The sequence below is a fragment of the Rhea pennata genome, chromosome 8 (genome assembly GCF_028389875.1).
Source record: "Rhea pennata isolate bPtePen1 chromosome 8, bPtePen1.pri, whole genome shotgun sequence".
Taxonomy (NCBI): domain Eukaryota; kingdom Metazoa; phylum Chordata; class Aves; order Rheiformes; family Rheidae; genus Rhea; species Rhea pennata.
Genome location: NC_084670.1, coordinates 31,478,468 through 31,492,668, shown reverse-complemented (window position 1 = coordinate 31,492,668; position 14,201 = coordinate 31,478,468). Strand labels below are relative to the sequence as shown.

Here is a 14,201-nt window from a genome sequence, read left to right as displayed (position 1 = left end):
TCTTGTCCCAGGCACATACCTGGCGTGGTAGCGCTGGCATACTTGCTAGAATACCTCTCAATATCAGGCTGTGCTCATATATTGAGATTAAATTCATCATCAGGTTTGGGGCAAGGAAAGGTTTCCCCACTACTTCTCTTCAGCTTTCTGCTTGAAGTAAGTCACGAAAGATTTGGGGTTTGTCCCAAGGCCGTGAGAAGCGCTTCATGGAGCACAACAAAAACAGTCACCCTGGTCTCCAAAGAGCTAGGTCGCACAGCAGCAGTGTCACGGAGCCATGCCAAGGCTATGAGTTCTCCAGCATCAAACCCTCCTGAGGATCTTGCACGGCCTCTGTGGAGCGCCTCTACTCTATCCCGAGATTGCACCTACCTGACCTCCACTGCATCCTCCATCACCGTCATGTCAGTCTTGCACTTGGCGGAGGGGTTGATAGCCAGCTCAGCCGGTGGGATGACAAAACTCTTGCTCAGCGGCAGCCACATGCCTTCCCCCAGGGTGTAGGTGAACCTGCCAGATAGAGCAAAGAGACCTGCGATGAAAGGGAATGCCAAGCAAGGCAGGGCAGCTAACCAGACCTGGATGTCTTCTAGCTTCCCCACTCCACAAACCTCATAGCCCACCCAGAATACTGCACCTGCACCCCTCTTCAGGTGGCTTATCAAACACTTTGGTTTTACATTAGAACAAAAGGCACGTGGTCCCAGCGCAAGTCTGAACAGTCCCGTCCTGCAAACTGAATGGGCTGGTGCAGCCAGCTGGCTCCTTGATGAGGAATTTTACCCTCCTATGTGGATATCTCTTGGTATTTCTGCCTTTTGTGTCTTTAACGGAGAAAGGAGTTCAGCAGCCGCCTCACGGAGATAGGTAGATGGACAGGACATTTCCACTGCCTTCCTCATATCAAGAGCCCGGCAGCCACAACAGCGATTCAGGCAGGTGGGAGGATTCGGCCCCGCTCGCACGCGACAGGCATGGGAAGCTGCCATCCATCAGCCCAGCACGCGCTGACAGGGAGCGTGGGGGGGGGGAGGAGGAGGAGGAGGAGGAGGGAGGGACAATGAGGGATAATTCATGTATTTATTCCTCCTTTCAAAGGTGTCCAGACCTTCCAGAGTTAGCAGGAGAATAGACAGCAGAAGCAGATGCCTCGCTGCGGCAGGCATGCGTGGATACCACGCATGGATACCTCTATGAACCACACAGCCACGGCAGCACAAAGGGACAGGGCTCTTCCAAAGGTTCTTCAATGACCCACAAAAGCATCAGTAAAAAAAAACTCAGGCATTTCCCCTTCCAGTAGGTATCCTCCTATTTCAGAGCCCCAAACTAGCTCTCATCAAGGAGGGAGAGGAGGAACCAGCCCCTGGAAATACATCACCCCATGCCTTTCTGGCTGTGGGTTGGAGCCTTTTGGCCATGCTCATGTTTCTCCAGGAGGTGGCACAGTACAGCCATGTGCAGCCACCTGAGTCCTCCCAGAGTCCCCAACTAGGGTGAAACAGTCCGGTGTGCCCTCCCTATGCTGGCTGCATGGTCAGGGCTTCTCCAAAGCCTTCCTAGAGGCTACAACTCTTCTCACCCCCAAACCAGATGACTGGGCGATGCCCAATTCTCCTTCCAAACTCGGTGAAGGCAGCCTTGACTTGTGCTGACCCTGTTGCCCACAGATGTATTGCCTTTTGCCACAACCTGCTGGGTTACAGGGAGGCTGCTGAGGGCATCGTGGTAGGTGGGGTAAAAACTATCTCACATGGGTGAGGGAGCAGAAAGGTGCCTTGAAGGCTACAGATGTGGAAAAGAGGGTATTGAGGGGTTTCAAGAGATCACTGTGCACCATCCGTATGTCCCCAAATCCTGCTAAGTCAACATAAGCCACACTGAGAGATGTGTTTCTAACCTGCAGCAGTACAGACTGTCTCTCTTCCTTGTTCATATCTCTCTAAGCCAAGGCAGCTTTTCCTACCAGCCATGGGAACCCTTTGCAAACATTCACTTAGTCAGACATCCCCCCTCTTTGCTCAGTATTTCTTTCTTTCTAGGTCACGGTTTTTGGCTATCTGAGGAACCTCAAGGATCTTCACTACCAATGACATCATCTGCTTGCTAGCTCCATCCCATGGACGAGGCTAGGCTCAAGGGAGTGCAACAGCAGCATTGCAGGGCTGAGGCTGAAGCCTCACCATAAAAACCAGGGAGGAGATGTGCAAAATCACAGACATCACCAGCGACAGGAAGGGGAAGGAGAGAGATTGCAGCATCCCAGAGGCCCAAATATGGTGGGACGCTGGGACGTGTGCCCCCTTCCATGCATCTTACATCTCCCCATTGCCACCATGATGGAAGCAAGCCTCCATGCAGATGTCTCCAGCACCGCTGCAGAGAGGGGACATGCAATGTCACTGAGGCCACTCAGTGGTCCAAAGCTCATCAGCTGGTGCATCCTTAGAAGCCACCGGGTCTGGGAAACCAGAGGATGTGCTGCTTGCAGAGCCCTGGAGCCTGGGAGCAAGCCCTGAGTGCTTGCTGCCACCGCCTAGGCTCTTCACCCACTCAAAACACCCCATTTTCCTGCGTGCTTAGGATCTGTGTCCTCCCTCTCACCACCATGGTGTCAGAGCATGTGGATTAGGAGCAGAAATGCTTGTGATGCAAAGAGAAAGGTTGTCCTCTGAGTGGCCCATGATACTCGGGCAGGGCTGCCGCCTTTGTGCTGGCCTCTTTCAGGCCCAGTGCCGAGGTGGATTCGGTGCTCATTCAGCCTGGCTTCTAGGAGATTTCCACCTAAATCACAACTAACCTAAGTAGCACGTCCACGCTCTGACCCTTGGGAAATCAAGACTGAAATATGCCCTTTGGAAAGGGCAATCTCCACGGGACACGGCTTGCAATTGGGGGGGAAACTGAGCCCATGGCTAGAGAAACGGGAAGGGGGGAGACTGGAGGCGAAAACCCGTGGCACAGGGGGGAAGCCCAAGCAAAACGCATCAAACTACTGCTAGGAAGAACACGGCAGGGAAGGGGGCTGGAAGGGCGATGCCAGGAGGGACGAACGGCAGCAACACTTACCGAAAGATCTTATCCGACGGCTGCTCTCCCAGCACCAAGTCGAACCCGCGCTGGAATATGGTGTACGGCCAGGGCCTGCAAGCACAAAGCAAAGGCAATCGTACTGCTCTCATGCTTGTGCTGCTGCCCACCGGCCAAAATGCTTCCCAGGCTCAGCCCCGAGCCCCGAGCTCAGGCAGGCGGCGCCGGAGCGAGCAGAGCGCCGCGAGACCCACGTTGCGCTCGATGCGCGCGGACACGTTTCCCTAAAATATACCATGCAAGCGGTGGCAGGACATACTCCAGACCGCTCTTGCACCCGGGATCTGTAAGCCACACGCACCTCTGTACATGCCGGTACCACCCACCCGGCTCCCGTTTTAGGGATCTGCGTCACATCTATCAAAGCGCAAAAAGAAGAAAAAGGCAACTGCAACGTTTCTCTTCCACGCTTTCAAAAGGGAGCCTCGCGGGTTTGGGGATGCTGTCTCACCACCAGACTGCATTCCCTTACCTCTCACTGTTATTTTGGAGGGAAGGGTGCTAATCCAAAAATAACCAAAGTATTTCTCTCCTTTTGCCTCAGAAATGGGGAATTTTCCCCTGGAGGTCAGTAAAAAATAAATGTTTGTTTATTTACATATTCCAGGACTGCAGTTTGCCTCATGAGCTGCAATGCCCGGCAGTTGCAGAGCTGTAATGCCTGGGTGATACGGCGCCTTTCCCTTGAGGCCAGAAAGTGGAGCACAGCGTCAGCTTTCAGGGCTGCATGGTGACGGTCATACATCCAGCAGCGAGGATGCTAAAGGAGGAGGTTCCCTCTCTCAGATCCGACAGCCTAAATACCGACGGCTCCAGGATTTTCGGCTTACGAAGATGCATCACTTTGCAAACTGCTCTAAAAGACAAACTGGGAGTCTGGAGCAAAGTAGGAGGTTGGAGAGCTGATGGGTCCCGTCTTCTCCACCCGCCCTGCCCTACATAGCACAGAGCTGCGTAGCAATGCAATCTAGAGCCTCGTGCAGCTTCGGCGCGATGCACGCTGATGCCCACCTGAGGTATCTGCTACCACGCGCTGCCCACAGAAAACAAACTGCAAACCAGAAATGCGATCTAGCTGCCCCTGCGTAGCTGAGGGCTGAGCTCACCGGGGCATCGATATCCAGGGACACGATACTCTGCAACCTGCTGGCGTCCAGCTGCAGCATTTTCAAAAAGATATCGAGGAACTGGAGAGAATTCGGGGAACACTGTGAAACACAATGCAAATGCGAAGCCCTTCGCCCCCTCCAATCCTGAACCCTCAAACTCCGAATCCCATTTGCAGGAGGAAAGATCAGAGCTGGGGAGAGAAAGAAATTTCCATCCCATCGTATTGTTGCCTTTAAGAACACATTGCCGAGCGAGAAAAGCGAGAAGAGGCTTCCCTGCACGGCACAAGGTAAGTACCCTGCTGTCCGCAAGGCCGAGGATTTTCTTGGGAGGCAATTGCAGCTCTCCTGCACAAGCATTTTAATTTCTAATCCAAAGTTATTTCAGCAAGGACAAAATAAAAATCCCGATTGCAGGATTACAGGGCCCCACCTAATTTCCTCGCTGGGACACAGTGCCACCTTTCTGTCCAGTCGGCCAGAAGTGGAGGATTACATTCAGCCCCCCGACCGGATTGTCTTGAAAGAGGTCAGCTTCAGAAGGGAAGTGGTGCGCTCCTTGCATCTCACCAGTACCGCGAATGCTTCATGTCTCCACCTCTCAACCCTCCTGCCGATGGGCTTTGCTCTTGCTTCTCAGGAGAGCACCAGGCAGGGAACAAAAGTAGAGGCAAAGTATTGCTCCTCGTCGACTCACGCAGAGGAACTGTTACGAGAGCGGCACTTTCCTTCCAGAAGTCAGCCCTGGGGAAGGCGCTGCAACGACACGGAGGAAAGGCGGACTTCTCTGCTCAGCCACAAACAGGCAGATCTGGCAGCCTGCAGATGCTGACATGTCCGTGCCACGCAGCCGGTGGGATCTCGCCTGCCTGGGAGGCGTAAATCAGCGCCCAGACCGCCTTGCATCCCTCTGAGCCGCAGCTTCCCACCGGTGCTAAAATTAGTGCAATGCTGGTTTTAAGCCTGGAAACAGGTTTCCAGTGTTAAGTGCCCTAGGAAGAGCCCCTGGGGAGATTGCTGCGTGATCTTCCCAGCCAGCCCCACTTGGTACCTACTCTGCATCAAAAGGGCCCATAAAAACAAAGGTTGCACTAGGCATTGCTCAGCCTTTAGCTGCACGACTACGTGGCGTGGGATTTCGAAGGGGCTGCAGAGGGGAGCCTGGCCTGGCCCCGCTGAGTCCCAGAGGGATGCGGGTGTCAAATTCCCTTTGGCACTTTGACAAGTTTGGGAAAAGGCCCCAGGAAGGGAAGGCAGAAGCTAACCTTAAAACCCAAGCAGAGCATTTAAAAAAAGGAAGATGCTCAGCCCCAGCCCCTGGAGGAAGCTCTGGGATGTTCTCAGCAGAAGACTTCCAGTTCAGTAAGAGGTACTTGCCCATCCTCATCTCTGAAGTTCTTCAGCAGCTCGACGCTGACTGTTGTGCCCACGCAGAAAAAAAGGCACCTTTTCTTGTTTGCTTGTGCCTTTTGCCTCAGAGGTTTCCTCTCCCCATGCACGTCTCACTTTCGCGATCACTGCCTTTTGCCCCCTGTGAGTCTGCCACTCTGTTTCATCCCCTCTTTCTTCTCCCATCCGTGCAAGCGTGTGCCTCTGCATCTGTCTCCGTCCCCACGCTCTGTGATCACCAGAGGCGCCTCGCTGCTCTGTTTTTGTTGCTCTTGGCGGGTACTTTGGTTGCATGCTCTTTAGAGCTCACAAAAGAAACAGAGACTGATCAGAAGCAGCTCTGCGTCTGATCAGATTGGATTAAATGGGCTAGAAATGACAGCTCGCATCTCCTTGCAAGCCTTGGCATGCAGGTAGACATCTGAAATACAAAATGGGGAGTCAGTAGAGCAGATCAGAACCAACCAAGTTCACCAAATTCAGCGAGTGAGTTCCTGCAACCAAAGCTCTGCCAGTGCCTCCCCAGGATAACCTTCAGGCCTCTTTGCTTTTTCCAGCTGGACTGTCATCTGTGCTTTGCTCCAGTTCTGAGCTTGAGTGGAAATTTCCAAAATAACTGCTAGGCCGTCCGGACTCGGTGCTGTTTATGATGCTCTAATCTGCCTCTCTAATGCTCTAATTTACCTTTCTGAGAGCCTGGCAATGCTCAAACTGCAGCCTAAAGGGGCAGAGACCAAACTAGCTCCCAGTGTCAAGACCGACACTTCTGCTTCTGACTTACTGCAAAGAGTTTTCTCCAATCAAAAAAAAACAGAGGGGATGAGGAATCACAGCATGGAGTCCATGGAAAGGTGAGATAACCACGAGCTATCACAGCTTCCAAGGGATCTGTCAGGAAGACCAGAGGGTCTGCAGGAGAGGAAGGTTTGGAGATGGCATTAAGAAGTCACTGCATGTGATTGTGGCTAAAATGTCATTGGAGAAGAAGGCGGCTGCTATTAAGCTCTGTAAATAGCTCACTAAACAAGTCATCTGTTTCTTTGAGCTGTCTAGGGCTCCCCCCCAAGACAGCAGCCCAAGAACCGATGAGCTGAGCCATGTCCAGTTGAACCGCCACTGGCATGAGTAAGGTACCAGCCTCAAGTATATGCTTAAAATGAATGGTGTGACAGTTTTAACTTCTCAAAAGTGGACAACAGGCAGAACTACCAGTTAGACCACTGCAAGCTCAATGCACTATCCATGGCCCCTTCATTGGCAACAGTGGATTTCAGGTGCAGAACAAGAGGGCAAGAAATGTCCCTCCAGCATATGTGGCTCTCTCCTCTGCCCAATGGTCTTCTCCCTATGAGAGGAGGAAGACCAAAGAATAACGGTCTAATTCAGGCAGAATTTAGGCAGGAAAGAGAGAAGATGGGACATCAGCAAGGAGCAGGCACCACCAGTGCCCAGAGCTGCTGGTTGATCTCACCCAGCAGTGCCCCGTCCCACCTGCTTCACGGGAACCGGCTACCGGCCCCATTTCTGCTCCTCTTCTGTCTTTGCTCTGCCTTGCAGCATCTTCACTTGAGCTTCAGCTGTCTGCGCCTTTTCACTTCCTGTCTCCCCACCCCCCTGCCATCCTTCCCAGCCAGCTCTTTATTAAAAATGCTAATGCCAACACTTTCTCCCTGGGTTGCCTGTAAATCTGCGAGGAGAATGGGGCGGGGAGGAGGAGGCGGATGGGTGGTTTGGTGAAAGGATCTGAAAGAAAAAGAAGCTTTTTATCTGGCCGTCCTTCAATCTTGCAAAGCCGAGGCACACAGCAGGGGATGGAAAGAGGCAGATAAAAAAAAAAAGACAGAAAGAAAAAGGGGGAGGGGGAAGAGAGAGAGGGGAGGGAAAGAACTAAAGCAGGGAAAGTGCTGTCCTTGTAACTTTGGCTGGAATCACGAGTCCCCAGTTCCTCTGTTTCCTCCACAGGGCTGGAGCATCTAAGGGTGCATGCGATGGTGGGTGCATGCACAGCCAGCAGAAGGGACCCAGAGAAGAAGCGAATGGAGGAATAGAAGAGGAGAGAAGTGGCACAGTGGGAAAGAGAGGCAGCTGAGACGGGCACAAGTATGGACTATCAAACCAGTTCAGGTAGGGCATGTTACACCAGTTTAGGTCCTGGAACTGGTTACTTGAGAGCAGCCTAGATGCTCAGGGAGACCTGTGAGGGCATGAAAAAAGACCCCAAGCCTCTGGGATGGAGAAAAGGGTCGCTTTCCCACGTACTTCTCAGCCCTTGCTGGTACCCACCCACCTCCCTTGGGTGTCCTTGGTCCCATCTCTAGGACCTGTTGCTGACCTCCACGGCCCAAACCCCACCCTTGACAGGCTCAGCAGAGGTACTGCTCTCTCAGACCCATAAAAAACAAGTTTAGTTGTATACCCTGTCTTCCTCTTATCCCCTGCCAGAAGAAATTAGAGCTGGCTATGCAGCTCAGCCTACTGGAGACCACCACCAAGTCCGTCCTTCCCCTTTCCCGCAAGACTGCTCACACTGTGCAACAACGGCAAATCCGACTGAAGACTCGCAATGCTGGAGAGCGCTGGTACCAAAAGAGGCACAACGAGAAAGACCCCTGAAACATAGACCACCTTAAATGCCTACCCCAGGGTGTCTTAAAAGTGCGCCCAGGCAAGAACATCACTTGGGAATGAAAAAGTCACGGGCAATTGCATGATGAGTCTATGGGGCGAGATGAAGAAGTACAAATGAGGACAGGTAGCAGATGGATTATTAACTGAAGGCAGAATTAGCTGATTTGCTTTTGGTAGAGTCACACCATGAAGGAACCGCGGGAATTAGATTTGATTAGCAATGACCAGGCTGAATTGCTGAAAACAGCTTCCTACCTGAGAAATTTCAGCTGCCTTTCCATTCTTTCCCTAATTAAAAATGCGTATCAAAGGATAAAGACAGACTGTGAAGAAACAAACAGCACAAGCCAGATTTGTCTAAAACAGCTGAAGAGCAGCACACAAAAGTAGATAATCAAATGTATCTGCTAAACATGATCAAAAAGACTATTTTTGAAAAACTGATGATGATTTAGGGATTGGATGTGTTAAGTAAAAGATGTATCACAGTGATATGGATCTCAGCGTGGTACCCAAAATACACACAACACATAAAAGCTCACTGCTGTTGCAAATAAAGTTCAAAGATGAGCTTGCCTTTATGACCAAAATTAGATGCTGCTGAGACACTGAGTCAACTCCTAATCACTGTAAATAAAAACAAACCAGTCAGAAACGTATCTCAATCCAAAGGGTTGAAATGACTTTTCAGATAAAGCCACCACTCTATCAAAACAAAAGAGGTCATACCTGGACAGCGAAACATCGCTTCCCAGCACGTTGAGGGATTTGGCAAGCCACCCCAAAGGCAAAGCCCCCAAATTCTGCCTTAATGACCTCCCTTGTGCTAAGGGCTGCGTCTGTGCGACTTCCCCCAGGGACCGACTCACCACCTGCATAGTTTCGAAGACCTGTGTTACTAATCATTACAGCGCACAGCTCCAATATTGGAGGGTTTAAGAATGCACTAGACAAATATCTCTCAGAAATGGTTCAGACATGATCGATCTTGCCTTGGGACAGGCTGGACAGAGCAGCTGATTTCAAAATATCTCTTTTTTTAATGAGCCTATGGGCAATTTTGTCAGGTTAGAGCTGCAAATGAGCCAATGAACACAACAAAAGATTGTGTGCCCTCCAGCATCAGAGAAGGTCACCAAAAGACCTTCTCCAAAGTCTCCTCCAAAAAACACAGATACCAGGTTCAGTAAGACGAGCTAAAGGCATGCAAGCTCTGACAAGTAAGTTCTGTTGTGCCAAAGTGAGGCAGAAGTCCTCGTAGAAATGACTTTGCAGAGACCGTGACGGGGCACATTAAGATGTTTACACAGCTCGTCCTCAAATGGTGGCAGAGAGTGACCTGCTTCCCATGCACAGATCCAATGGCATGTGCTTCCTGACCAGCAACCTCAGTGCAAACGAAATCTCCTCGGGGTGGAAATAACCAACGACTCAGTTGTTCAGCTGAAGCTGTCTGAGACTCACTAGGGGAGGCTGGATGGGGCAGAAGAGACCTTAAACGCTGTATGACCCTCCTTAGGAATTGCTGTGCAGAGCGGGCATGGATCACAGTGCAGTAAAAAAATTTTCATTAAACATGAAAATGGCCCCAGCACTGAGATTCCCAGTGTGGACATGCTTTCATGAGTCCCTATAAATAGCGAAAGCTGCAAGCAGGGAAGACTGCACTAAGTATGAATTTCAGCTCCTACCATGTTCTGAAACAAAATCTGACAAGTTCAAGGAAGAAACACAAAATGACCCCAGTTTCAAACGGCTGGAGTGAGCAACTCTCAAAGCGCAGCTGATGAAAAAGCCCAGATACTGCTGAGCATCTAAGATTTATTGAGAGCTCAGAGAAGGCCAGCGGGATTTTCAATGGCACCTGCATGATCCAGGGCTACACATCATCCAGGGGGGCGGGGGAGAAAAGAGAGGCTCTGCCAGGTTCCTCTGCCCCGAACAGAAGCGTACGTTGGAAACGCTGCACATAATTTGTGATGAACGGCTGGACACTTAAGTATATAAGAAGAGACCCAAGACGACATATATTCCGGCCAGATACGAGCATTACCGCAGGAAAAAGGGGCAGAGAAGAATGAATACAGCAAGAATGATAGTACAAAAACCTCGTAGAAAAACCCCCAAGGTCCTTGGGTCCTATTTATCCGAGCAACGATGAAGCTCTGTTTGAATTAAGCAGGGCAGACGAGTCCTGATCAAAGGGCCGTTACTCTTTCTCCTCCCGAGCAGAGGTGCCGCATGCCACCCCGGGCGCTCGCCGCGGGACCCTCGATGAGCTCGTTACGGAGAGCAGACCGCACGCCGAGGGGCCACGCGCTTCGCAAACACTTCAACCGTGGACGCAACAGTCACCCGACATCGCCTCTCGCGACGCGGTGGACCCAGGGCGCGGGAGCAGGGCGGCATCCAAGCCAGAGGGCCAGCGAGCTTCCGCTGACCCGCTACGAGGTATCGCCGAGCTCAACACCCCTCGGCCAAGCCCCTGCGAGGAGGGACATCCCACTCCCGCCCTCGTTACACGATGCCGCTCGTTAGCGGGAGCAATGGGGGAGCAAAGCTGGGGAGCGCTGGGTCCTTGTGGGGCTTCAGCTCTGGATAGAGCTGCCACCACGGGTCTGTATTTTCCCATCCAGGCAGGATGGGGAAATCCTCGGGGCAGATTCGGGGTCCCGTCCACGTCGCCCCGTCCCCAGCGCCGCTCCGGGCGCCCGAAACGACGGCCGCCCCGTTCGTGCCACCAAGCCGCGCTCCCTCAGCCGGCACGCGGCATCGCGTGTCAGTGCTAAGCGGGCTCCAAAACGAAAGGCTCGGAGAAGGGTTTGGCGACGGGGGAGGAAGGAGGCTTTTCTGCAGGGAGGGTCCTCTGCGCCCACGCTCGGGACGCGGGGCTGAGCTGGGGCAGCGCCGGCTGCGTGCCTGGCCGCGGCCCCCGCTCCGTGCCGCTCCTCCCCGCCGGCTCGCGCGAGGGGCCGAGGACCCGCCGAGCTCCGCCGGCGCGGCTTTGCCCGGTTTGCCCTTTCTGGCAAAGCGACACGTCTCCCATCCAAACCTGAGACACCGCAAAGCGCAGGCTGCCGAGGAGAGCTCCCAGAAGGGCAGAGAAGCAGCCCCCATCCTCCTGGGGGAGGGGGCGCGTTTACCCTGAAACTTAATGATGGCCTCCTCCACGTCAACGCTCCTCAGCGCCGATTATTTCTAACCGCAACACTCCTCTTCTCTCGCGGGCACGCTGCTCTCTAAACCTACCCGCCTCCCCGCCAGCAAGCAGCTCCGACAACCCCGCGGCGGCAGCAGCGCCCGGACCTACCCCTGGTTCGTTCCCCACTCGTTCCGGATGCAGAGATGCTTGTGCACGGGGTCCTTCATGTAACCTTCGTAGCAAAGGCATTCGCCTGCGGAGCGACAGGGGGGCGCGTGAGGGGGACGGGCCCCGGCGGGCGCCGAGGCTTTCCCAGTGCTCTCCTGGCAAATTCGGCCAGCGGCGGCCCGGGGCGCCTGGCGCCAGCACGGCCCCCGCTGCACTCCCCGCCTCCGGCGTCCCTGCGGCAGAGGCACCACCGCGAGGAGGGGACGAGGCGCAAAAAGTCTTCCCTCTTCCCCCCCCCCCCCCGAGTCACTGGGGCCGGCGCTGAGCCCCTCCTGCATTTAAATCGCCTCGCCCCCCCCCGAAACATGCTCCCGCTTACCGGTCTCGGGGTCGCACTGGTGCTCGCAGGGGTCGAGGAGGCGCCGGGCGCAGAGGTCCAGGGCCCAGGGCCCGCTGGAGTTCTGCTGCGAGAAGAGCACCACCTGCGCCGGGTTGAGCCAGTCGCTGGCGTCCAGCTGGCTCCCCTCCAGCAGGATGAACCGGCTCCCTGCCGGGGCGGGAGGCCGATGGAAAAACAAACCAACAAACCGGGGACGGGGACCCGCCGCTGCGCATCCCCGCGGGCGAGGGGCGCGGGAGCGGGGCGGCCGCTCTGCTCACCGTCAGCGATCAGGTGCTCGGGCACGTGCAGGGTGATCTTGACGACCAGCGGGCAGCTCATGTGGGACGAGCACACCAGGCTGATGACGCAGCTCGTCACGCTGATGAGGGTCAGCGTGGTCTTGTTCACGGGACTCCTGGGCGAGCCCACTGGGAAGCAAGCAAGCGGAGTGAAGCCTGGGAGAGCCGACGCAGCACCTGCCGCCCCGGCTCCCGCTCGGAGAGCGCCCAGGGAGACCCCGTGCCCCTGCCCCTCCGCTCCGCCTCTAACCCCGCTTCGGGCCACGGTGCAAAGAAAACCCAGCAGGGTGCTCAGGTTTCCTGGTTTTCCCTTTTTTCCCCCCCTTTCCCAGGCAGGCAGCTGCTCCGCCAGCACCAGCATCGAGGGCAGCGCAGCCGCGGGGGAACGGAGGGACGCGCGGCCCCGCAGCCGGGCAGCGACCCTCCCCGGGCCCGCTCCTGCTCCCCGTCCCGGGCCGCAAACCTGGAGTGGATGCGGCTAAGCTGCAGGGTTTCAAGAGCGCGAGAGCAGAAAGCAGCCGCTGCTGCGAGGCTGGGAGCTCCCCGGGCGGCCGGCCAGCAGCCCCGGCTCGCTCGCGGCACCGCGGCGCCCGGCGGCGTGCCGCAGCACTCAGCACCGGCGCGGTGCCGTGATGTTAAAGCAGGGCAGAGATACCGCGGAGGAGGAAGGTAAAGGCAAGATCCCTTTTTCCTCCCCCTTCGTAGTCTTCCTGGCAACTTTTCTCGGGTTAATTTTGCCGTGACAGCAGCCTCCTGGATCCGTCTGGAAAAGCCCCGGGAAGCCTGGACCGTTCAGGGCGCACGGGTGTTGGGCGTTTCAGCTCTCACCCACCGAAGGTGCCCAGGGGAGGAAGCCGCCTCGGCGCTCAGCTCTCCCGCAGGGGATCTGCCTGGCCCGGGGAAGCTTCCCCGGCTTCCCCCCCCGCCCAGGGGCCACGCACGTCCCTCTCCTCCGCTCCACACCCTACGTGTGTTTTTCCATTCCTGCCTCTCTCGGATAAACCCAGAAGGGTGGGAAACGGTATTTCTACAGCAAACACCGCTCCGTGGGCTCAGATGGGGGCTGAGACACCAAGGCAATTCGCCGGGGAGCACAGAGATGGAGCATCACCGCCCCGCGGGGCGAAGCTCAGCCCAGGGCGCCCCAGGCTAACGAGGGCGAACGGGAGGCGACGGACAGCCCGACTGCTCCCGTCCGCCCCGGCGGGCTGGTTCCTGCCTCTGCCTCGCGTTTCTCGGCCGTGCCTCGCATTTCTTCCGCACCGAGCCCGCTTGCCTCCTCTCCCTGCCGCGCGGCACCTTGCTGAGAACCGACTCGGCCGACAGGCTTCATCTTCTCGTCCGCGTCGCCCCACCTGCCCGGAGGTGCTGCGGCGGGCGGGCGCGCGCGGGGGCTGCCGGGCCAGCCTTTGAAGCGCGCTCCTCATTAATACACAACAGAGGCAAGCAGCTGCCTCCAGCAAAACCATCCTCCGCTGAGAAACTCCTCCAACGAGCGCGAGGCAGCCCGCCGGCGGGCGGAGGGGACGCCCGAAGCATGCCCACGGCATGCCCCGGTGGGGTTTTGGACTCCTTGCCTACGGAAAGTGTCCGAACTCGCAGCCCAGACCCTGCTGAAGGAGAACAAGGCAAGAGCTGGAGCGGCTTGCTGACCGCCTTCGAGCTACCCGGCGCTACGGCTGCAGGGAGAGCAAGCGTCGCTCGCGGAGAGGACCTGCCGCAGAGCCTTTCCTGCGCGGCAAGGTGAGAGCGGTGCCGGCCGGCTGTCTGCAACCCCCAGCCCTCGCCGGGGCCGCGCGGCACCCGGGCCGCTGCCGCGCTGACCCACCTCGGCTGCGCCGGCGGCTCCGCGACGGGTCGGTGTAGAAGGTCAGCTGGGGATCGTTGTCCGCCTCCGTCCCGGAGTCCCCCTCGGGGTTGAGAAACGCGGAGCCGGCTGCGGGCGACACCGCGCGCCGTCACCGCTGGGGCCTCCTGCAGCATCCCCACCGCCA

The 14,201-nt window shown here is 55.9% G+C and overlaps 1 protein-coding gene across 1 annotated transcript in view; it reads right to left on the bottom strand.

Annotated features, from left to right (window-relative positions):
• Window positions 1–14,201, bottom strand: part of ASTN1 (astrotactin 1) — a 61,253-nt gene that overhangs the window by 22,751 nt on the left and 24,301 nt on the right. The window contains exons 5-10 of the mRNA XM_062580917.1: window positions 14,036–14,143; window positions 12,187–12,336; window positions 11,906–12,073; window positions 11,527–11,611; window positions 3,070–3,144; window positions 373–510 (exon numbers count right to left, since the gene is read on the bottom strand). Coding sequence (XP_062436901.1) covers window positions 373–510; window positions 3,070–3,144; window positions 11,527–11,611; window positions 11,906–12,073; window positions 12,187–12,336; window positions 14,036–14,143 — 724 coding nt within the window. The remainder of the gene's footprint in view (window positions 1–372; window positions 511–3,069; window positions 3,145–11,526; window positions 11,612–11,905; window positions 12,074–12,186; window positions 12,337–14,035; window positions 14,144–14,201) is intronic.